The sequence below is a fragment of the Chironomus tepperi genome, unplaced genomic scaffold (assembly GCF_022539635.2).
Source record: "Chironomus tepperi strain 1889 unplaced genomic scaffold, CSIRO-AGI_Ctep_v1 contig_163, whole genome shotgun sequence".
Taxonomy (NCBI): Eukaryota; Metazoa; Arthropoda; class Insecta; order Diptera; family Chironomidae; genus Chironomus; species Chironomus tepperi.
Window position 1 is genome coordinate 999,941 of NW_027226285.1, and position 24,793 is coordinate 1,024,733.

The 24,793-nt window shown below is 30.6% G+C and overlaps 2 protein-coding genes across 2 annotated transcripts in view; one reads left to right on the forward strand and one right to left on the reverse strand.

The window, feature by feature from the left end:
• Positions 1 to 882: 882 nt before the first annotated feature.
• On the reverse strand, positions 883 to 2,180 carry LOC139088579 (cathepsin K-like). The gene is made up of 5 exons (XM_070637848.1): positions 1,727 to 2,180; positions 1,583 to 1,675; positions 1,504 to 1,527; positions 1,096 to 1,445; positions 883 to 1,035 (listed from the first exon to the last, which is right to left on the reverse strand). The coding sequence occupies exons 1-5, from the start codon at positions 2,178 to 2,180 to the stop codon at positions 943 to 945; spliced, it is 1,014 nt and encodes a 337-aa protein (XP_070493949.1). The 3' UTR covers positions 883 to 942.
• A 3,445-nt stretch (positions 2,181 to 5,625) lies between these two features.
• The window catches only part of LOC139088556 (aminopeptidase N), a 33,725-nt gene continuing 14,557 nt past the window's right edge, over positions 5,626 to 24,793 (forward strand). The window contains exons 1-2 of the mRNA XM_070637825.1: positions 5,626 to 5,896; positions 10,858 to 11,054. Of these exons, the coding sequence (XP_070493926.1) occupies positions 11,012 to 11,054 (43 nt within the window). The 5' untranslated portion in view covers positions 5,626 to 5,896; positions 10,858 to 11,011. The remainder of the gene's footprint in view (positions 5,897 to 10,857; positions 11,055 to 24,793) is intronic.

A 24,793-nucleotide genomic window follows, 5' to 3' on the forward strand; every position in this document is an offset into this window, starting at 1 on the left:
AAAGCCCAACAAGAACTACAACCCATCTGATTTAAAACACTTAAAGAATAGCTAGTATAATTAACAGCTGCGGGTGCAGTAACTGGTGTGTAATTTCCCAATAGCCCTCCACCTGGTAAAAGCTGTGCACTTGAGGTTATTGTATTTAAATAAGTCACTTTATTTCCTTGATCTGAGTTGCCATTTGGAAATTTTACACCCAAGGAATTTTGTTTAAATTTTGGAAAAGTCTGATCAGCATATTCGTTCACTCCCAGCTTATATTGCAAATTTGGTTTTGAATTTACCTCAGTAATAAAATCAAAATTCGCTTCGTATGATCGCTGAGCATCTTTAATTTGAATGCTATCATAAGTTTTATTGTATTTCGCTTTAAATTCATTGAATGTCAGAGCATTCACATCACAATGCCACAAAGCTATCAGTAAAATAAAAAGCATTTTCCTCTAAACTCTTTAAATTCTGAAAACAAACTGAACAATTTTTTTTCGTTAGTGTTTTTTTCGAGGATCATTACGTTCCTGTTTTTATTCTATAAACGTGATTGAAAGATTTAAGTTTTAAGCACGACTTTCAACTTAATTATTGTCATACTTTTACTTTTGAAAATGCTTGAACTTAAATCAGCTAGCTGATTAGGGAATATACATGCCCATACTCATTTTTAAGGGTTTTTCCTGAGGACGAGGTCAGCTAAACTTCTACTGGATTCATTACTATGAGTATGTGAAACACAGTGCACGATGTTGACTCAAATTCGTACAAAATTCGAGTCGACTTGGAGCTCTGATGGAAACTCCTTAGATACTGTAGGATCGGTGATACGTGTCTAGAAATGACTTGGGTCTAATTTTTTATATTTTCAACAAAATCAGAGTTTATTATATCAAAATTAAAGATCCAGTAAAGAAAATTAACAAAATATAGAAAATAAAAAGTTCATTATGTTGTGTATATTGCCCAGCATGCAATGTTACATTGATTTCCTTTATTCCTAGCTATAAAGCCATAGCCATTTTTACCCCAAGATGTACCCTATATAAAAATAAAAAAAATTATTAATATATCTTCAATTAATACTTTTTTGTACAGTACCCATGAATTCTTAATAATCCAATAATCATTTTTAGTAACTGGATCTGTACCATATCCAACAATCACAATAGCATGATTAACAACCGAGCATTTAGTATTGCAAGTTGGATCGTAAAATATTCCATCTGAATAAAGCTGAAAATAAGAAGTAACATGGAATGCTACTACTATAGGTCCAGAATTAGCAACAATATCCTTCATCTTAACTTCATCTCCATTTGTATAATCTTGGATAACTGCTTTTAAGTTTACTGGTATTTTCGGGACATTTCGACATTTCATTTGATATCCGTAATATGGATAAGCATCTGCTGATGGGACTCCGTTTCCATTATTTTGTAAAATCCAATCTAGAAATTTAAGATATGCTTAGATGTCAAAAAGTTAGACCTAATTAATTGTACTAACTGAATGCTTTAGTTGGCCATCCTCCTAAAATAAGTTCAAATGTTTAAATATTCCACAAAAAAATTAAAAAGTAGCTTACCTGAACATCCCAAGTTTACCGTATCACAATCAACTATAGACTGTGCTGACAGTGGTGTTTTAAAACTTGAATTTTTCATCATCAATTTGGACTCTGAAAATTAATTGCTTTGTCATGAAAAATATACAATTGACAAAATCGTACCTATAGCTGACAGAGTACTAAAAGCCCAGCATGAATTGCAAAGCTTTTGATTCAGTACTGGCAATGAATAGTTTCTATAATCCACAGAAGCTGGTGCTGCTGGTGTTATACCAACTAAATTAGGTAAAATTTGCGTAAAATTTTTATAAGTTATTAAACTGCCACGTTGTGAAGGATCTGAAGGAAGAATCAATCCATTGAATGAATTTTGAAATTGTTGAAATGGCACATCAGCAAATCCATTTAATCCTAGTTCATATTCAAAATTGTATTTTAGCTTATTTACAGTCACAAATGCAACACTAACATCAAAAGACTGTTTTCGCTCGCGATTAAATTCAGGGCTATTAGTTCGATAATTAAGATTATACTTTAAAAGCCAATTTTTAAAAGTTAAATTTGATTCAACAAAAACTATGAAAAATCCAAAAACTATAAGCACTTTTAAGTCCATTTTTTCAGTCAAAATACTGTCAACGAATGAATTTAAAAAGTCCTTACTATTGCCTTTAAATAACTTGTTAATAAAGTTTTTATTTTATAGGTTTTAAATTTTATACTAGAATAATACCCCAGCAACAATGGTGGATAGACTTAAATTTAAGGGTAACATAGATCCAGTTGGGGTTCTAAGGATTTTCTGGCAAAAAAATATTTTTAATGAATTCTTTAATGAATTTGCAAAGCTAAGTGACAGAATGACAAAATACCTAAATTATATACAGGGAATATAATGCAAATTTTATTATTAAGTTTTATCCAAGAACATTAAAAATTTAATGTCTTTTTTGGATTTTAAGTTGATGTGAAATTATTTTTCGTTGACAAAATAGTCATGGAATAGCTTTCAAATGGGCAGAAATGCCTTAATTTAAATACTTTGCATTATAAGCATTTTGAAATTTAAAGAAATTTTAAGTTCAGTAAAATAGGAAAGTGACTGGCCTGAATTGTATTCTATTCGAAAGAAAATTTGTCATGACTTTGTATTGATCAGTTAAGTACTTTCTGTAAAAAAATAGCAATTCTCGTGATTTTGTTATTGTTTTGGTACTTAATGAACTTTCAATATAATTAATAGGCAATATTCGACTATTAAAAATTTAAATTATTTTAATAGTGTTTTCTTTAATTATATTTTCATTACTACTTTATTAAGGACATGCATTTTGAAATTTGCAAAGTGTATTGCACTCATATAAAATTTAATGATCAAGAATGACTCAACAGTTTCTGATTTCATGAATCTATTCAAAGAAAGAATGACAAATCATTATGTAGATCTTAAGCCAATATTTTTCCTTTATTCCATTCACTATCGATTGTGTCAGCTTAAATGTATAACACCCGATTGTTTCGACACTTTCATGGTTCATTTAAAATAAATTTCTCATTATTTCTTCACAATAACAGTAACACAATAAAGTTCACTTGACACATGAATGTGAAATTCTTCCTTGTTATTTTCTTTTCACACCAGCAGCATCAGTAGCAACAAAACTTTTTGTCGTAGAAAGAACACACAAGAAAAATTGAATGTAGAAATGCTACAAAAATCGTCTATGGAGTGCATTCACTTTTCTTTTCTTTATTCACATCTTAACCATCGAGAGGTGAAAAAATAAAATTTCTTAAATAAATTTCAAAACTTTATGCTGCTAGCTGCTGTATTTACAGTATGCATCTTTAATGCATTTACTTTAAGTAAAATATACGATAGCAATTGAATAAGTTGTGTGAGGTTTTTAATGTGTCTTGTGACTGAGGTGCATCTTTAGATATGCTGGGAATCATTGTTTGCTAAAAATGAAACAAAGTGGTCGCCTAACTTTGCGGTGATCGAATTCATCTATTATGTTTCTAAATTCATCAAAAATTAATTAGGTTTGGCCAAGAACCCCGAACCTCCACTTTATGTATTTTAAATATATGGCCTGTAGTTTTGAACTGTACCTTATAGTTCGTGTAACGCTTGAGAATTGCAATTTAGGACAAATTTCAAAAATCAACCAAAAAAGTGAACATAAAAACACAATCAAATGATTTTCAACAATAAGAAGCTAAGAATATGCAATTGAGTCTAAGGCATGCATGCCCAGATGTACGACATGCAATGTTATTTCTTCTGTATTTAGAAAACAAATATACAAACAATTTGGGAGTCATTAGATGCTAGCTGACTTAAGAAAACACTTGCTGTTACAGCATGACCTCGTGTGCATATATAGGATGAATAATTTAGACATTATGTGTGAAATGAATCTCATTTGAAGATGCACGTTGTGATTAAATGTTTGATCAACCTCCACAGTTTCCATTTATTTGACTTTTCATTTATTTTCGTAGAATTTTAAGTTGCATTTATAAAATAAAAAGAAATTATCAAGAAAAATAAATGCAGGAAATGTTCGATTATTTGTTCAATTTCTGGATGCATTTTTGGGAGCTAAATGTCCATTGATTTTTGTGTGATTGCTGAGTCAATTTAGATAATTGTTTTAAGCAATTTAAATTTAAAATAATGAAGTAATTGACGAAATGCTTATTAAAATAATCAGTTGCTTTATCCTGCATCAAAATTAGGTTCCAATACGATAAATTAATTGATTTATTTCATTATCTTTATTCCTCGTTTGCACGCATATACTCTTCAATTAGGGCATCATTTAAATGATGACTGTGGGCATTTAAATTTTCCACATAATTTAACACACATCGTATTTCATATCTTTCTCTTATTCTTTGTACTTGTTACATCACGTAACGATTTATGTTCATGCTAAGAACAAAGATATATTTTTCCTTTAAGCTACAAATAATTGATTTTAAAGAAATTATTCAAACTGAAATTTCTCAATTTTATTAATAATTGATTCTAATTAAAAGAACTGCGTGTATTTCATGCGTGAATGCATTTATGGGGAAGTAACAAGCTGTGTGCTTAATTTTCATATCAATTATGATGTTGAATTGTTTATTTAGGGTTCATTTCAGTTGATTAATTTTAAATTTGTTTATTTTTTTGACAGTCTTCAATTTTTCTTTTTTTTCGGGAATCAAAATAGTTAAAAGAGATAATTTTAGGAAGTTTTTGAGTAGTTCATTAGCTAATCGTTCATAAATGAAGGAAATTTGAGATTTCTCATCATTCATTTATGCTGTCCAGTAATTAGAGGATTAGGAATTTAGCTATTTAAAAAAAACTGTTTTATGAACATAATGTGTAATTCAGAAGCTGTCTAGTCGCAATGTGATAAAAACATTTATTAGCAGAAGCTTTATTAGTTTAACTAATCTATGGCTGTCTTTATTTGCATATCTAACTCAATTCGCTTTGTGTGATTTTCCGTTTAATTAATTCATATTAATTACAAGTCACATTCCACATAAGACTTTGACTTAACATGGTATCTCTAATACTGATTTGGGTCAATTTATTGAATTTATCTAACAATCAGTCATTAAAAATTATTAATTTCTTTTTCTCGGAAATAAATTTTGCAACAATGCATCGGAATATTAAAATAAGCAAAAGAAATTCAGAGAAATATATAATCGCAATCATAAAACATTAAAACATTGAATCAAAACATTCTCTCAAAATCAAATTCTCTCTCAATGTTTCATCACACTGATCAATCAACACTAGCGCAACATGCAACCAAAAAATGATTATGCATGTCACACATTGCATCATCACATGTTCTTTCATCCTACATACAGAATATTGTCTGCACATCACGTTTAGTCACAGAAAAGAATAAACTATGAGAAAAGAAAGAAAATGCTCGCAACTTTGCGGTATGTGAGAGAGACACACAGAGAAAACAAAAAATGAGAGCAACATTTGCCGGCTGCTTAAATACACATTTTATATTGTATTTTCTGAGCTCAATTAATTTAGTCTCGTCGTGTACTCAAACGGAGTTGGTTTGGCGAAAGAAACAGTTTTCACGTCCACTCGCGTGTGTTATTTTCACTGTGAAAATTAAATTTCTATTATATATATTTTTTTTTTGAATAAGTGTGAACCAAAAATTCTATTTTAAATTTTTTTGCAAGTTTTTTTCTTCATTTCGAATTAAGAAAAAAAAAATTTTTTTTAAGTAATAAGAAAGAAATTGTTTGTAAGTTTTTATTTGGAAGAAGAAGTGAATTTTTATACAAAAAGTGAGTGTTTGTTCTTCATTATTGTGGGGAAGAAAAAGAAGAAAATTGATAAAAGGAAATAACAGTGAAGAAAATTAAAACAATATTGGATAATTTAATTGGTGTAAATTCTTTGAGGAGGAATTGCTCATTGAGGATTGTAATGCTTTTATTCAGATTTGTGCTAATGAAGGAGCTTACTATGTATGATGCAAATGATCGTTTCATTGATAATACGAAGAGTTATATCTAAACCAATAGAAATTCTAAGGGAACCTGAATGAACAGAACAATACGTTAGAACTAGATTTTACTGCATAGACTGGACATTGAGTTGTGATTTTTCTAATCTAATTGTTTTGAATTTCTGTGGACGTTTGAATCCTAAAAATTGTCAAAAATCTCAGCAAACAGCTCTGTTAACAGTTAAATCAAATCAAAAACCAAAATGTGTCGCAATATGCAGCCCTCTGCATGATACTGACACCTTAATCTACACTTGACACATATTCATGTCAAAAAGTGCTCAAATTTATCCCATGGAGGTGAAAATTTTACGATCTAAAACAAAACATAATAAAATAAAAGTAATTTACAAGCCCTTATAAAACGACCGAAAGTAAAAACACACCAAAAAAGACAATAAAAAAACCAAAGAGATCCAATTACAGAACCAAAAACTAACAATTTTGTGATACGATATGAACAATTTTTTGTGTGTTATAGAATTGAAAAGTTCATTGTCTTTTTTATATTGCCATTGAAAATAGATTTTTCGTCGTTGACAGTTGACGGCATATTGGAAAAAATCATGCTGATTGTACATAAAATGAAATATCACTGGAATTCCTATATTTCACGTTAAATTGAAATTTGACCATATTTCTTTTTTGAGACTTAGTAAAATATGCTTCTGTGCTGTTTATTTCTGGCGCAAGTAAAATTTAGCCGTAGAAACTTTTTTTTTGAAATTTTTAGAAATATGATTAATTCTGTATCCTTGAAACCTCATATAGAGCGTCGCAACCCAGCATTTCAACATGATAAAGAAATATTTATTTTTTTCCAACATGTTGCGAATAAAAAATTGACTCTGGCATGTCGATGTTCATGAAAACAAAAAATAATGATTTGTGAGGAATTGCTCCATTAATATTTCAGATGAACTCTTACTTGAAGTTCCTTTCTGTTTTTATCTGTGCTGATATTTCTATTATGATCTGTTAAAAATTAGTTAACATGTGTTTTTGGTGAAGATAGTGAATGATATGAAGAGTAAATAGGCTCAGAATCGGAATCACAATTCAAAAAGTACTGAAACTGAAGCCGGGGCTAATCATGCTAGTCTGAGGTCGAATTTTCGATTGAAAAGCCAGTTTGTGCTTTTTCGAGTAGCATTTTGCTGACCAAATTCGAGGATTAACTTTCAAAATTTGCATTTTAATACACCGACAAATCTTGCGGTGAATCTTGATAAAGTCATCACAACAACTGATAATTTCATTCAAGTCGGAACTTCAAAAAGGCCGAAAAATTCACACTTATTTATTCATAATTGCAAAATTATGATAATAATTTTTTATTATAATCTCATTTACTCAATAAAGCGACAAAAATACAATGCGTGACTGTCGATAATAAAAATTGAGAATGAATTACGAATTATTCAAAGTCAAGGTCAACAAAATTTTAATGGCAATAAAAAGAATTTATTTCCATAGTTGGGTGGAAGTTTTTATGATTTATTAATTATAAATTTACATAATTTTTGGGAGTTTTTACTACAACTTTATATTCAGCTATAAAGTTCTCAGTTTGCTAAATATCATGTTAAAAAATGTAGTATCTAGTTTCATTAGTTATGACTTTAGACACTCCTGTGGATCAAATTAAAAACATATCGCCGATATTGTATCTAAATTTATTTGCAAAATCACCAGGAGGCAGCCTAAAGACGCTTTTAATTACAATCTGTAGAGAGATCATTAATATTTTTGTGATTGGTATTAGACTATTTTATGATTTTTTAGGCCTCATGCCTTGTTTAATGAATTTGAGTCGACTTTCTGTCAGTAGCATCAGTTGATTGTAGATAATGATCTAAGTAGCTACTTAATTTTGATTTTCAGACAAGATAAATTAGACATAATCCTGATTGATGGTGTATTGGAGTGAAAGTACCTCACTGTGGTCCAATTTAGCAAATAAAAATATTTTCAATGTTATTGATCCAGGAATTTTTGCGATAAAATAAAAAATCTTGTTCAAAAAAACAAGAATCACAATGAATTGGAATTCTATTCAGGTCATTATCATACTTGAGCTATTCAACATTAGAACTCTATAAAATTTTATTCTTTATAAGTTCATTAATTCATTTTTGTGAATAGCATTAAGAGAATATATAATCAATGGAAATATTAGCACATTGTGGATTGTGGACTAGTGATGTCCAAACACAAGAATGGACTGGCTTATGGATAATTGTACACATGATTCCTCAATTTTAGATGACGTTAGACGTCCCTAAACCTAAGAAAATAGCTGTCCACTTGTTATAGCTGGTCTTAGCCTTGAAGCGTCAATATGTTGTGGATATCATCCCATTAGATTGCACTATGGTCGACATGTATTAGATCAGCGCTTTACTGACCCTTGAATTGTAGCAAAAAGTATCCCAGTCGCTAGAGCTGGTTTTCTAGAGTTTTCTAAATTCATATTTTCTATTATATGCTTTGGCAAGATAATACTCTAGAGTACACTCGAGAAACAGACCATAAAATTAGATCATATGATCATCATATTCAAATTTCCGCAGAACATCATTCCCAAATGACCTCTTACTTAATAAGCTACTTTCAATTTCTAATCTACTACTTTATCATGATAATAGAAGCGGAAGGCAAAAAGAAGCCAACTGACTATGATATATTGCATTCATAGTCAAGCAAAAAATGATATTCTTTGTTGCAAGCTTCCGGTAATTATTTTTCCATATGGTTTAATAATGTCTTAGTCGTCAGTAAATAGAACAATCGATTTTTAATCCACATGAAATAAAAAAATTGTGTCATTCTGTGGGAGTTGAGCTATGGCTCTAAATAAAAGTTGTTGACCATTTGAATTTATGTGAAAATCGATAAATTTTATGAGAAATTTTTAAAATAATTTCAATTACGTAACAATTTTTAGATTCAAAGATATATAAAAATAAAGAGGGAAATTGTAGCGATGATCGAATAAGTGTGAATCATTTTGTTTTGGCTTGTGGACGTGATTAATGCCTCTTCCAAATGAGATTTGTCATGAAGAATTTCGCGAACAAATATTGTAATTTCAACAATTTCTAATCAAATTACGCTGTTCAAACCCTAATGTATGCCTAATCAAATTAACTTCTAAATATAAACTCACTTCGACCTTCACTTCTAATAAAAGATTTTTCCTCACTCTTTCATAGATTTCTAAAAATATCCAAATTGATCATGTAATTATAATCGATCAATCTCGGACCTTTTTTTGATATTTTGTGCACAGCTGATAGGAACTTGATGAATTATCTTCGTAAAAAAGAGTTAAATCTACGCACAATTTTCACGCATCGTAAATCAGTGGTATGCAACCTTCTTTATGCCACGACACACCCTGTTTGTGAGCCTCGACGGTATTCGGTTCATGACACACAGGTTGCCCACCACTGTCGTAGATAAATAATCGTATTATTTTTCACACTTAAAATAAAATAATTTTTTTTTTCTGTGTGGTTTTTCGTTATCGTCATTAAATCATATACTTGACACGTTTTGTGCTTTGTTTCTGCCTGTACATAGGAAACTTTTTTTTACGATATAAGAAGAAATAACATCACATGGCGCCAGGTTTTCTATACAATCAATAAAAATAGTCTTATTGGATGTGTTCATGCAAAGTCAACGTAAATTAGCAAGAAAAATTGCAATATTCATGCTGAATGCTGATTAAGAATTTTACTTTCCCGGCAATAAAGAGCTAAATTTATTCCTCAGCGGTGTGTTTTTGTTTACGATTATGATAACGTGCTAGTGTTTTATAAAAAGAAATGAAAATGAGCAAATTTTTTATTTTTTTTATGGTTTTATTTCGCATGAAAATTTGTTTTGCGCGGCATTGGCTATGACCTTGAAAATTTGTGCTAAAAATGAAATATAATGATTTATTGGATGCGAAAAGCGGTACATGGTGGAATTATGTTCCCAGACCTGTTACTGGCTTTTGAATTCATCTTCTTAATTGCTTATTCAATTAATTTAAGTTGTTGCCTATCACGTAGATAACAAATCAAAAATGACTAAGTTCCCACCCAAAATTATTATATAATTTCTGTACAACCAGGAAAACTCGACACTTGCTCACTCAAAATATATTTTTCTCAAGTCTTAGTAACAAAAGATGTATTTACACCAAATAATTTCCATATAAATTAGCACATCATTAATAGTATCTCCTCATGATCGTCTGTGGGTTTTTTGTTATGCTTAATTTTTTTTTCTTTTTCTTCCCGGTCTTGAAAATTGTGAGATCAGAGTACTCTAGCAAGTGGCAACAAAGCAAATTCTGTTTTGCACTGAGAGAGTAGAAATGTCTGACTCCAAAATAGAATTTTTGGAAAACAAAGGATGTTGACTTATTGATTGGAAATGGTTGTAGGATGTGATTTGTGGTTTTAGACATTCAGTATCTGAATGAAGCAGTATTGTCCAATTCAGAGCGTGAAGTCGACTAGAAGTTTTTATAGAAAACTGACTCAGGTCGACCCGACTTCGAGCTCTGGTCCAAACTAAGTCTCGCTACACACTTGTCGTCATTCAATGCTAAAATGAAATGCCATGAAACATTAAATACAACAACTCGATCAATAAGTCAACTTCCCTTGTTTCCAAAAAATACAATCCTCAAGGCATCAATTTAAATTTTGTTCTTTTTGTTCTTTTGTTTCTTTCCAGTCTCTCTATACAATATAGCAAAAAGGAAAAGAAAGGAAGTGAATTATGTGAATAAGTTAAAAAGTGAAATTAAAAATCGAAACAAAGCAACAAAAAAAGAACTTTTTTGTGTTAAAATAAAAGAAGAATTAAAAATTTTTCTGTGCAAATTGAGATGAAAAATTACAGCAATATGGAGACTGGCTACATAAATGAAGGTGAGTTTAAATTCCAAATTAATTCTATTTTTAAAAAAATTCCCGCACTATAATTCGCACAATTGAAGGTGGAATTACTTAAGAGTCTTGTTTTTCTACCGGCAAAATTTCGTTGCTGTTTATTTCTTTTCATAGAATCACTTCGAAGGTGTGAGAAATACTAAATATGTAAATTTTTTGAACAATATCTATAACAGATGAAAGAAGAAACATTTAAGGTGATAATAACTGTCTAATATTGACATAAGTGTAGCGTCATTCTGTTATTTTACGTCTCGTACAAGTCAGAATTTGACGAGATTTTGAAAAAATCCGAATTTTTTTATTTCTATAATGAAAACTAGTTCAAGATCATTGAGAAGTTCTTATTTTCTGCTAAATTTGCTTCCGTAATCAACAAGTTCGATCTCAATGAGTCTAAAAATCAGTGTTGTTCAACTTGTTGCGCCGCGACACACTAGTGTTTCGCCGAAACTTTTGGGCAAGTCATGAATCACATGCCGTCGTCGGTTTTGGTCATGGCTTACCACCAAGGTGAAGCCTGACCATCAAAAGCTTGGACAACACTGCTCTAAACTCTACAAAAATATTGTTTCTTATTTTTGATAAAATGAGATCATTTTCAATCTGACTTATGCAATCACATGTGAAATGATTGTGATACAAATCTGTCTAGAAAAAAATAAAAAAAATCTCAAATTAAAGTGTATGGGGATACAAAAATATAAATGATGATTTCTTCTTTCTTTTTCTCAATGAACGTGGTTGAGTCAAAGTAAAAGAAAATGTGGCGCTTATAAAAATAAATAAATACAAGTCGTTCATTTATAATTTTGCAACATTGTTGTTTCTATTTTTCGACAAATTGTTGAGAATAATAATGAATTTCTTTTGGAATGAGTCAGTTTAATGACATTTAAGTAGGTTTAATGGAGTTTTGATATAAAATTTTATTAATTAGTTTTTATGGGTTTTCTTCTAATGGTTAGCATTGTATTAAAGACATTAAATTCTGCTCTAATTGCAATTTATTGATTAGGTAGTTATTGCTGATATCATTTACTAGTGGAATGGGAGTTAAAGGAGACTAAGATGATTCAATTTCTTCCCCATTAAACCCAAACGAGTAGACTTTTTCATACAAAATCCGAGTCGAATCCAAACTCTTTCAAATATACTTAAAAGCCAAGAAAATCAGAAATTTCATTCAATCCCAGCTGCACACCAAAAACCAACAAAATGATGATCAACTTTGTATACGATTGTAATACGTCAATCATCACAGTATGATTTCAATTTTACAAGGCTAATTCAGTTTATTTCTTTTTTTGAGATGAGTTATTATGTGTAGAGAGGGAATTAAGTAATCCACAAAAAGGGAAAAATTGATTTTTCTTCTTCATTTTTACGCAGAATTTAATCTTCGACTTGATCGTGATTCATGATGAAGGGCTCGGTTTGCGTGATATTGAAAAAGTTTCTCATTGATTTAGGAAGATTTTTTGGGTAGTAATTTATGACCTTAAGGCATTAATATCTCAAGAATCTAACTGACAGCTTCTGTTTGGACGTAAACAATTTTCGGTTCAGTCGAAATTTTGTTTTTAATTGAATATCTCACGATAAAACTTTGTAAATAATCAAAAATGTCTGTTTTAATTCATGTCTGTGTGTTTTTTTTATAAAGTGCCTCTGGATGTGTTTTATGATGGTACAGACAATTTACAATTCTGCCAGTTTCAATTATTTTCATAAGTTAAAATTTAATTAGATGTTAATTAAAAGTTAATTTTCTATTAATTAATAAGAGATGTAAATTTGTGTAAAGTGAATAAGTAAGCAAATTAAGAGTCAATGGAGGAATATTTATCAACACATTTAACAGATATGTGCTGTGATTCTTACATGGAAGAGACTCTTAAAGTAAGCATCTTTAAATGCAAATAATGTCTCTTATTAATGACTCAAGTCGTGAAGATTACAAAAATCCATTAATTTAATTACGCACCGCAAATTAAAAAATATTTATGTCCAAGATTTTAGAGGTAAACTCCATAAAAAGTCCAATAAAACACTTACAAATTACATACGATTTATAAATATTTTCTTAATTATTGTGAAACAGAGTAAGGAACAAGATTTATACTTGTTATTCAGAGACATGAATTAAACGAAAATCTTTTGTGTTCCTTAACATTATTGTAAATGTTTTTGCACAAAAAACTTTAATTAGTATTTAAAATATTCTTATTTTTCTCTCCTTTTTTTCTCTCTTTTTTACACGCAATCAATGGATATAAATGAACAATTCTTATTCTAAATGACAATATACTCATTATATTTTATCACATATTCTAACCACACATACTCATTTGGCATATTATACTAATCATAATACTTAACAATTTACACTGTACAATAATTCAACAAATTTTTAAAGATGAAATAGAGCCCGTCATGGAGATTCAGAATGAAGGTAAACTGTTAATTACATTTGTATTAGCTTCGCCTTTATTTGCACATTTTCATTTTGCATGCTTTGCACTCCTCGGAATTTCTCATATTTTTATTATTTAATGTATGTTCACTTTTACTACCTTGATGCTGAATAGCTATTTTTCACATAAAATCACAATGATTTATTCATTATGGAAAAAAGTGTTTATGTGGATAAATGAACATAATTTCAAAGGATGGACATGCATGATGTTATCGGATTTCGCGGTAATGATGTAAACAAGCAATCTACAACTTTATGACCTGATTTATTTAAATTGAAGAGAAGTTGCAATTTGTTGCACGTAATTTTTGATAATAAATAAGACATTGGTGATTATGAATCATAATGATTTATATTTTTGCATAATTAAGAGTCGCTTAATGACTTTTGATAACCTAAGGTTCTGTATCAAGAATTCAATAGAATTAAGAATGAAAAGAATGCGATAATGCTTGAATTTTTGAGTCTTGTGGAGGTATTTTCAATGAGTGGTTCTGCATTTTTTCGCTGTTCACCATGACTTTTTGAGAAAATTTTAAGATTTTAGATAGCCAAACCAGTATGAACCCGAATAGCACAAATCGGTTATTCAAACAAATCTGGCCTGTATTCAGAGTAGCTCAGGGTTGTTTTTAGATTTTGGATCGATTAACCAATTTGTGATATTCCGGGGATGCTCTTTGTAATTAAGATTTGTAAGCCAAAGAATGCCTAAAATTACTAAAGTACTTATTACATCCTATTTGATATTCTGTAAAATACTTCCTTTACTATTGTGTAATTAATTTTAATAGATAGTTTCATAATTTCTATCGTTTGCCATTAACGTCGTGATTTGGCAAACTTAATATTGAAAAACTGATAAGCATCGACATTCTTGCAAAACTCTTTTCAGCATAAATGTCGTGAAAATTAATTTTTATCGCAAAAAACGTGATAGAATTTTTGAAACCAGTATATTTTCCATAAATTGGCAATAACATTCCATTGAATCAAAAATATTAGAATTTATAATAATTGCTATATTTAGCCTGGTCATTTCTATTTCCATACAGTTATGCCCAATAAACCATCAAACTCATTTAAATACGAATAATAATTATAGCAAGCATTAATTAATCACCAGCTCATCAAAATCCTCTTAAATACTTTTTCATCAGATAATTTTTCAAGTTCATTAATCAAAAAGTTATGTGTGTGGATTCTTTCATCCAACTCCAAATGTCATTGACCAAAGATACGATTTCCAAATTAAATATTGATAAATTTCTACTGAATTAATTTTTTTGTAAATCTTTTTTTTGGGCTTTCTGACATTAAATAATTTTTGATAAATTTAATTCAATTCTGTTTCGATTCGATTTTTTTCAATGAAATTGACATGCGAATGTTTCAAGCTAAAAATAATATTTTGTGTTTCTATTCGAGCACCTACACATGATTTTATCGGGATTTAGGTAATAAATCATAATGGAAGCTTCGATTAGACATAAAAGATGTCTATTAAAAGAATATTAAAATTGTCAATTAGCTTTTTTCTTGTTCTTTCAGAACATATCTGCATAAAGTTTAACTTAACACCTTATATGCCAAAATGTGACTGGAAACATCACATTAATCAGTATTTATTCTCAATTCCACTGCTGTGTTGAATTTTAAAAATTTCACAAAATTCGCAAAACAACCTTTTGTGCTTAAAGAACAGTCACATAAATATCGAGTAGCACATCATTCACCGTCACGTTCCATTTTCGGCACTGATCATTATCAATGATTTGTGAAATATTCTTCATAATATATTCTGCGCGCTTTTTGTGTTTTTCGCAGAAGAGAATTGTCAAATCAGCAGCACAAAATCGAAATACTTAAGAATCGTAAGGCGATTTGAATATGAAAAGGCAGTAAAAGATGCGAAGCTTAAAGGTGGAAAAGATCAAATGTGAAAAAAATTCCTAAAACGAGATCGAATCAGATAATTTACAGCCATAAAAAGTGTATAAATAGGGAAAAGGTATGAGTGGATTCTCTTGTCTCATGCTGATTGTTTATTTTTGGTTAGGGAATTTAAATTCCTTGCCAAATTTGCCATATGAAGCTTGTCAATTTGAAAAATTTCGTCGTGTTTGGACAAATAATTTATAGCACACTTATATAAAAGTGATAATTAAGTCGGGGTTGTTCATAAATGATGTTCATTAAGAAATTGAGTTTTTGAACCCAATTTGAGACTCAGAATCTCAAATCAGGGCTCGAAGCTTGCAGAGTTGAATCGACTACGAGCTCTACCAAATACTGCACATCATCTGCAAACGATCCCACATTATTTCGTTCTTAAATGCTAATGACACAAAAATTACCATGATCTTTTGTTCATGTTAATTTATTTATTGAATTAAAAATAGCCTCGCCTTGCTTGTGTGTATTTTTGGCGCTAAATAATTCCATATGCTAAACGCAATAAAAAAATTCTTGATCTTCTTCTTTTTTTTTACTAACTTATTCGCTTTACTACAGATGATGGTGTTATGACATCGAATAAATACACAACATTTTACGAACCGTCTGTAAAGTTGTGTATCGGAGAGAATTGCATGCGTAGGAATAAACGAGTTTTTTTTTCCTTTTATTTCCACATAAAGAATTAAAAAACAAAAAATCTCTCTCTTAATGATATTCAGAATTGCTCTTTTATTCATCATTATGGAAAACATACGTCTGGCAGTGCAAACATAGCTTGTTTTATTCATGATTTTTGTTAGAGATTCTTGTTCGATATCCGATTTTCTGCACTGTTTTGGTCACTGTTTGGCATTCTTTGACATGTGAAATATGAACAAGTCACTTGAGGTTATAGTCCATGGTGGCTACTCAAAGCTGATCAATAGCCTCTTTATATCTAAAAACGCAATTCCAAATCCCCTGGAATCAACAATGTATCAATTTATGAGCATAATCAAGAGATGCACACATATTTACATATGCAGTAAAAAAGTAAATTCAGTTGATAATGCTATTCAGGTCAGATTTTATAGACATCTACATAAACATCAAAAAAAGAGTGTTAAGAAACAAATTTTATGTTATTATTCTAATTGTGCAATAAAGTATGCAGCTTTGATGAAAGTCATAGTCCATTTAAGATATACATGTACAAAAAAAGAGGGAAGAGATTTAAATGCGAACCAGATGTGAGTTATTACTTGCGGTCATATGATGAATTTGATGATTTAGAGTTTGAATAACAAGTAGACAGGCCGGAGATGTTTTGAGTTGCTGCGTTTTATGCTGAATAGAATTTAATCAAATTCGAGGAGTTCCTTTTTTGGAGATTTTTTGCAATGTACCCTAACAGGCAAAGAGCTTGCTATACTTATATAAATTAGTTGAGGATGCTCGTTAGCGTTACTTGAGAGCACGATCTTTGCATGCTGGGGGCAGGATTTGAGATTGTTTTTAATAAACAGGCTTAGCATGCAGAAATTCTTTAAAACATTCAACCATATGAATTGTAAAAGGAAATACATCAAATTCACATACACTGTAACTCTATATTCAAGATACAGGCTGAAGTATATCATGCAGTTGATCACAACCACATTAAATTCATGCTATTTCGTAATAAATAACAACACTTATCTATCTAAATCAATTATACTCCAATTAGGTATTCATAGCTTACTTTAAGACCAACTTAACCATGTTATAATATTGAAAAGAAATTTGTTTCCTATTTGTAGACTCAAAGTGGGTACAAAGAAGATAAAGATCATAAACTGGTATTAAGTTTCATTTTCATTTTCGATCTTATACTGTGAATTTTAAATTATATGATATGTGTCAGGTTAAACCATTAAACTTTGTTTCTGACTAATTTTATACTTTAATATGAATTTTTAAGTATTTTATTTTATTGATTAATGTCGTATAGAATTTAAATAAAAATAAATTGCATATGCCATGCATGTCTAATGGTTCAGCTTAAATGCCAACAGCTCAATTTTTAATTTCGCGCTCATAATGGTCTTGTCGTCGCAGTTGTTTCTCTTATACCTGATTAACATCAAGATATATTGTGCTATTATTTCTTTAAAGTCAGCCCTGCGTTACACCTAGTCTATAATATTAATAGACAACATAATTTAATTAAATAAATAATCTTCTCACTCTCTAATTATTGCTTGCACTGCCTGCCATAATACATACATCAGATGTATGATCCATCGGCCAATGCATGTCAGATTTATAATTATAGTGTCTATAATATTAAATAAATTTAAATTTATTCCAGTGAATTTCATTATCGCTATGCTAAATGTAAAAAGAGATTAATCTCATTCCTGCACTTTCAATATCCGCCTACATATGCCTCTCTGTTTATGGAACAGATACAGTTATGAAAGATTAATAACATTGTACAAGAATTGTCATTCGACGACTTCTGAATTCGCAATTTTCTGTGCTCCTTTCCTTTTGACAAAGCCTCTTTTCGTTTTGTGAAATTGTAATGAGTTTTTGCAATCTGAAATTGAAATCAGGTTTAAATGTCAACGACACACGGGAGATTTTCACTGCTGTCATGTGTCATTTGTTCGAATTTAAGTGGTTCAATTGTAAATTGAGTGAAAATTTGTCAGATTTTGAGATGAAATTAGCGACAACTACCTTAAATGTCTCAGATTTTGAGATCCATTGACTTAATTAAGTTTGGAAAGTCATAAAAAATTTCACCCACATTCTCGACATCTAGTCATGCTTTACAGACTATTAAAAGTTTCATCACAATCTTATGTCCAAAAACATTTTTTAATTCCTAGAATTTCACATTTTTTTATTGAAATTAAGAAATTAAATCACGATCTTTACTCGCTTTCTCATGCTTTCCTCCTGACATCTTAAGGCTGAAATGAGAGCATATTACTTTTAATTTTTCACAGTCTGTTGATTTTTTGATGCGAACACAAGCAAATTGCCTTGATTTTATCATCAAAAAGGTGTTTAAATTTCAAAGAATCGAATTGATGATCGTGAAAGATTGCAATAGTCTTCTTGATGTTTTGCGGTTATTTTTAAACTCATAAATGTGCAATCATATATAATTTGCGAATGAATGTAAGACCAAATATTTTAATTAACGAAAAATCTTTAAAAAATGAGAAAAATTGTCGGCAATAATTGTCGAAAAACAATTTAAAGATTTTCGTGCATTTTGCCAATTTTCTCTTCAATAACACCGGCTTGTTCATGTTTATCTTGATTTTCTCTTGCATAAATTTCGTCAGAATTTAAGAGTATCTTAGAAATTAATTTTAATAAGACAATAAATACGTCAAAATACAGAGAAAAAGCCAAAACTTTATAAAATTCTTCCTCATTTTCAAAACATTTAATTCAATTTGCTGTTTTCAAAAATTTCTCAATCACCGTAAAAGAAAGAATTGCAAAAGATGTTCGATATTTTTTTTTTCTCAAAAAACAAGTTTCTCGTCCGGTCTTCTTCATCTTATACATTTTGTGGTTGAAAAAGTAATTCAATATGACTCGCGAAAAGAAAAAGAAAAATTTATAGAATTCAAAACAGTATTAAATAAAAGAATTTAATACATGGTGGCAATTAGCTTATCGTAAGTTACATTGTGAAGCTTACATTTGTCTAGAATATTATAAATCGGTTAATCAGCCAAAAACCCAGACTTAGGTCGGCGTGACTCTGTTATGGTGTCGGATTTAAGCCTAATCCAACTATTCAGAGTTCGGCCAGCTTCGAGCCGGATTTTGGATCGATTAGCCAACTTGTGCTATTTTAGATTGGCTGCTGTAAACAGTTATAATGTGCTTCTGAGTGAGGGCAGGAATAGAATTTTTACTGAAAACTATTCAATTTAAATTCTCAGCAATATCAAAACAATCTCAATTTGAATATTAATTTTTACTGCGGTCTTAAAACTAATCTTGAATAAAATTATCATAATAGAGATAGCTCCTAACATCCATTCATGAAATCATTCAAATTAAGGCTATTTTTGAAGCTGTAAAATATTCACAGCTTATTTAAATTTTGTAACCTGATAAATTTTAGCAAATATTAAAATTTACAATTCGTCTTGTCATCCTTCCAACTTATTTCAAGCCAAAAAAACTTAAAATCGCTATGTTTATCATTTACACGCAAACAGCACATTAGAGTTGAGATAAAGAAGATTTAATGATCATAAATAGTTGAGATAACATAATTTTATTTTACACTATCTCACTTTGACACACAGAAGAGCGCCACTCATCGTATATTTAAAGACTTTAGATAAATAAACAAATTCAAAAGGCTGAAAAGAAGAAAACAAACTGCGAATCACTTTTTTTAACATAATCGTTAGCTTCGGGTTGTTGACAAGATTTTAGCAATAAATTAATTCATTTTAATTAATTTGTTTGCTTATTCAGTAGATTTGCAAAACAGCGGTGGACAACCTGCGTGTCATAGAACACTAACCATGAACCCTCTGACGTGTGCACTTTCTGTTGAGGCTTACGACCATTGTGTGCTGCGAAAAATAAAAGGTTGCCTACTACTGGCTTGAAAGTTGGCAAATAAACGATTTTTTACGTGATAATAGAGCTGTTGCGGGAAGTATTAACAGTCTTACCAATTTAATTAGGAAGTTGTTGACAAAATATGGTGAATGGATTTGACATTTTGTGAATATCCGCAATTTTGAGGTTTTTGAACTTTTAAATGCATCTCAGTTAAGCCTTTCTAAAAATTTAACACTTGATATGCAAGATTGTCCATTTTCTAAACTTAACAGATGATCAGAAATTCCACGAATGCTTGAAACTCAAGTGCAGATCAAGATATTCCAAAAATTTATTCATGAATTCTCATATATGATTTATCAAACTGTTTAATGGACTCACAAACTTTCCATTGTCTTTTTTTCTCTCTTTATTATGCACTACAATAAAGAGCAAACTTTAAAATATTCTCAAGATTTTTCACTTATCTCAAGATCTCTTATTTCTGTCTTCCTCATATTTATTTGATGAATTTTCTTCTTCACATCTTCGTTTCATGTGCTGCAAGGCATTTCGGTATCTGTTATCTCAGAGGAAAAAATGTAAAATACACAAGCAGCAACTGCAATAACAGCTATGTACATAAATATTAAGCATATCATATTGCATCGCTTCCAGAACGCCGAAAACAAAAATTTACTGTGTCAATGAACTTTCTCATCTAATTTTTTGAGTTAATTAAAATGTTTAATGTATGTGTAACATGAGTTATCTCATTTCTGCCAAGCCCCTTAATGTTTATGCATTAATTAAAGAGGTAAATGAGCTGAATTTCCATTCAATTTGTCCTTCAAAATTTTAATGAATTAGTCCAATCGAAATAATATTTTATTAAAATCTGGCAGCTATGCACTTAAATTAATACATAAATGGTCTGGTCGGTCGTCAACCAATTCCATATCTGGAAATGATGATGATTCGATTTGTAAGTATGTTTCTCACGTGCTGGCGCATAGCTTGAATGATTCTCATAGCATGAATTGGGAAGACAGAGTTAAAGAACTGATTACAAGTGTCATGTCGAGAATGAATGAATGGGAGCAGTCAAAGAAGAGTAGGAAGCAGAGACAAAAACAAAAAAAGAATGTTTCACTTAATTGCTTTTAAACGAACTCATAAATTGAAAGATTTATCAATAAATTAAAGTAGTTCTGGACCAGTTCCATATGAGTAAATTGTCAGTATGGAGGGTTTCTTGTGAACGACATGTGTTCAGCATGTTTTGATGATTTTTATCAAGAAACATTGCAATTTATTATATTTTATAATTTACAGCTGTTGTTTTGGCTGGGCGAATGGCATTAAGAAATTTCAACTGCATTTCAATGACATTGTACAAACATCTTAAATGGCTCTCGTAACTCACGAGACCTACGAAAAACAATTTTCAATTTAAAAGTCACTCTTTCACTCATAAATTTGCTGGGTGCGACCAAGCCGGTGTTCAAAAAATATAAACAGAAGAAAAACAAAACAAAAAAAAAATGCACAATCGACACACATAAATTTCGAAATAAATGAATGAATTTATGGTGTGTGTGGTCAGGAGAAGCGTTTGAATATTTCTTTATTTTTAAACTATTTGTAATCTTTATCTGAATTTTTTATAAAAGAAAAAGCAGGGCAAAATACTATTTTTGAAGAAACTTGTAACGTGATGAAGATGATTGAAGGGAATGACTTTCATGTTTCAAGCATTTCTAGCATTTTTCATATGGATGGATATTTTCACAAAAGAAGTTTTTTGTAAAAAATACTTTTTGGCTATCGTAAATCACGAATAAGTCACTCAAAATGATCTGATGTAGAATCTACATGATGGACGAATCATGAAGGATTTAGCTTTGTTTTCGAAAATATATTGGTTGTTATTGATTGAGCAATAACGTTGAATTCATTTTTGAATTAATTTTATAAATTTATTTGATTACCATCGTGCGTTATTAATTTAATTAAGTTTCACACTTAATTTCTATACTTGTCGCGTATTTTCTTGTTTAACGTACTTTTCGAATTCAATTTGATGAATCCGTACGAAAATTACCTCAATTTTATAAAGTTTCAACCCCCTCGCATAATTTCGTAGTTTTAACTCCTCTTGAAACTAACCGTGAAAGCGAGAAGACGCACTAAATTTTTGTAAGCAGTTTTTGCTTTATTTTAATGCTTTTATTAATTATTTTATATAATTTTAATAGTGAAACGTTAGCTGATACGCCTTGAAATAAATCTATATTGAAATTAGCAGAATTTCGGTGTTTTTTGGTTGATTTTATTTCAGCGTTTCAAAGTTTCCGCGTCGTCATTTCTACTCGCGAACATTTTTCAAAAAATTTATTGGAAGCTTTGTTGATTGAGCTTTGCTGCTGAAGTACTTCGTGGAGTGACTTAAGAGCATTTGAGTGAATTTAGCTGTCCTGTAATTTTGGTAAGAAAATAGTTAAATTAACTAGTTTTCTATTTTTTTCTTTGGTGAGGTTAGAGCATTTGACTTTGAGTTAATTAATTGACCGCTGTTTATTTGAAAACACGTCAATTAAGCGTTAACTAATTCGTATTTGAGCGAATAGTTATCGGTGGTATTTGAGCCATACAATCTATTCCATTTGAGGAATTGAAGTCAGTTTAGGAAGTGTGAGAGGATTTTGGATTTGAGTGATATTAAGGAAGTGGATATTCAAGGAATTTTATTGTGATGGAAGTTTTTAAGGATGGAAAGTTGAATCCAGAATGGATTAGTGAAGTCGATAAAAAAGACAATTTGATGTCTAGAATTCGATCTTATTATCTACCAGGAACGAAGATTAAGCCGGAATTCAAGTGTAGTGCATTACAATGCAAGCTTCCTGTAAGAAGTGCGGAGTATTTACAGCCATCGACGGCAAATTATGAGTTTAATCCGATGATGTTGTGCTTTACATGTAATCAAGTTTATCATGTTCAATGTGTTGGTTTAAGTAAAGAAGGAATTGCAGAGGAAGCAGTTCCGTGGTTATGTTTGGCATGTCGAGACAATGTTATGAATCCACAAGCTGTCACATATTATAAAGCATCTGGATATAAGAATTCAATGGCTACAAGAAGAAAGCGATTTATGAGAGAGACGACAATTGAAAGTATTGAGAATGAGTTTGATACGGATGGTGAATTTGATTCGTGTGATTTGGACTCATTTGAGAGATCCAGTAAGAATGTGAAGCAAAAAACTCTTTCAACATCCAGTAGTGAAATTGAACGTTTACAAAAGGATTTGATGCAGGCAAATAATGAAAGGAAGCAGCTTATGAGACTTCTTGAGCAGGAAAGGAACGAAGCAAAATTGAGATTTGACTCAATGATGAATGTAATGCAGAATTTGCGTAAGGAAATGAATGCAGACAAGTCAAGTCGATCGTTTAATTTAAATACAGACCCAGCAGCTCCCAGTGATTCCTTTTCTATGAGCACATTTTATGCTGCAAACGTCAATTCGCCAAATAGTGAATCAACACGTTGGAAGTGCAATTCTGAGGATGTTAATCAAAATCGTCCACCACAAATATCAGTGAATAATTCTCAAGGAGATACGAGCACATTAGAAGTTCTGTCCAGATTTACTGATTGTCAGGAACGTATTCAAAATGAAAAGGAACTAGCAACAGTTCGTCGTGCAATGCCAAAAATTACAGAGTTTAATGGAGACGTGATGAAATGGCTTGAATTCGAACAGGATGTCAACAGATATCGTGCAGTGTGTAAATATGATGATCCAACAATTAAATTACACGTTCGTGGAGCACTGACAGGAGATGCTTTTGATGCTGTGAAGGATGTATTCGACATATTTACACTCAAGCAAGTTATGGATATTTTGAAAGAGTCATTTGGTAATCCAATGACAATGGTACGTCTTAAAGGCAATGACATTAAAAGTCTATTATTACCTGGAACTCTTTATCGAGAAGATGCTGTCAAGATTCGAGTTGTATTGCAGGGATATTTTGCAGCCTGTACATACGCTAAAACGGGATATTTGAATTCCAATGAATTGGCAGAAGTAATTTATGAGCAATTTAATTATGAAGATAAGGCTAGGTGTAAGGAGATGTACGTCAGAAATAATCCAGGAAAGCAAATTGTTATATGTCTCAACACTATTTATGATTATTTAACGGAGAGATTATTAATTTTGGATGAGAAACCTGAAGATTTAAAGGACAAAGGCAAGAAGGATGATAAGAAGACAAAAGCATTGCAAGTCATGTCTATCGGTAATGCATCAACTTCATCTGGATTTTGGAATGATAAAGGATACAAATTTGAAGTTCGAGATCGTGAAATTGCTCCTTTTATGGGATACGACATGCAGTTACTTAATGCAGTTAGCAAAAATTGTGAATTTTGCAATGAACCTGGTCATTATTCGGTAGAGTGCAGCCAATATCAAGAGCTGTCGGAAGGGCAACGATTAAGGTCAATAAATGACAAACGACTGTGCCGAAATTGTGTGATATCGAAGGATCACATGGCTAATGAGTGCAAACTTAAAGTAAGTTGCGGTATGAAGTTGGGTAAATTCGGAAGATGTTCTCAAAAACATCATGCATCGATACATTTTGCGTGTGACAGATCGAGTGGTGGCTATTTGAAGCGACGATCACATACGCGAGATAATACTGACCACGCACAT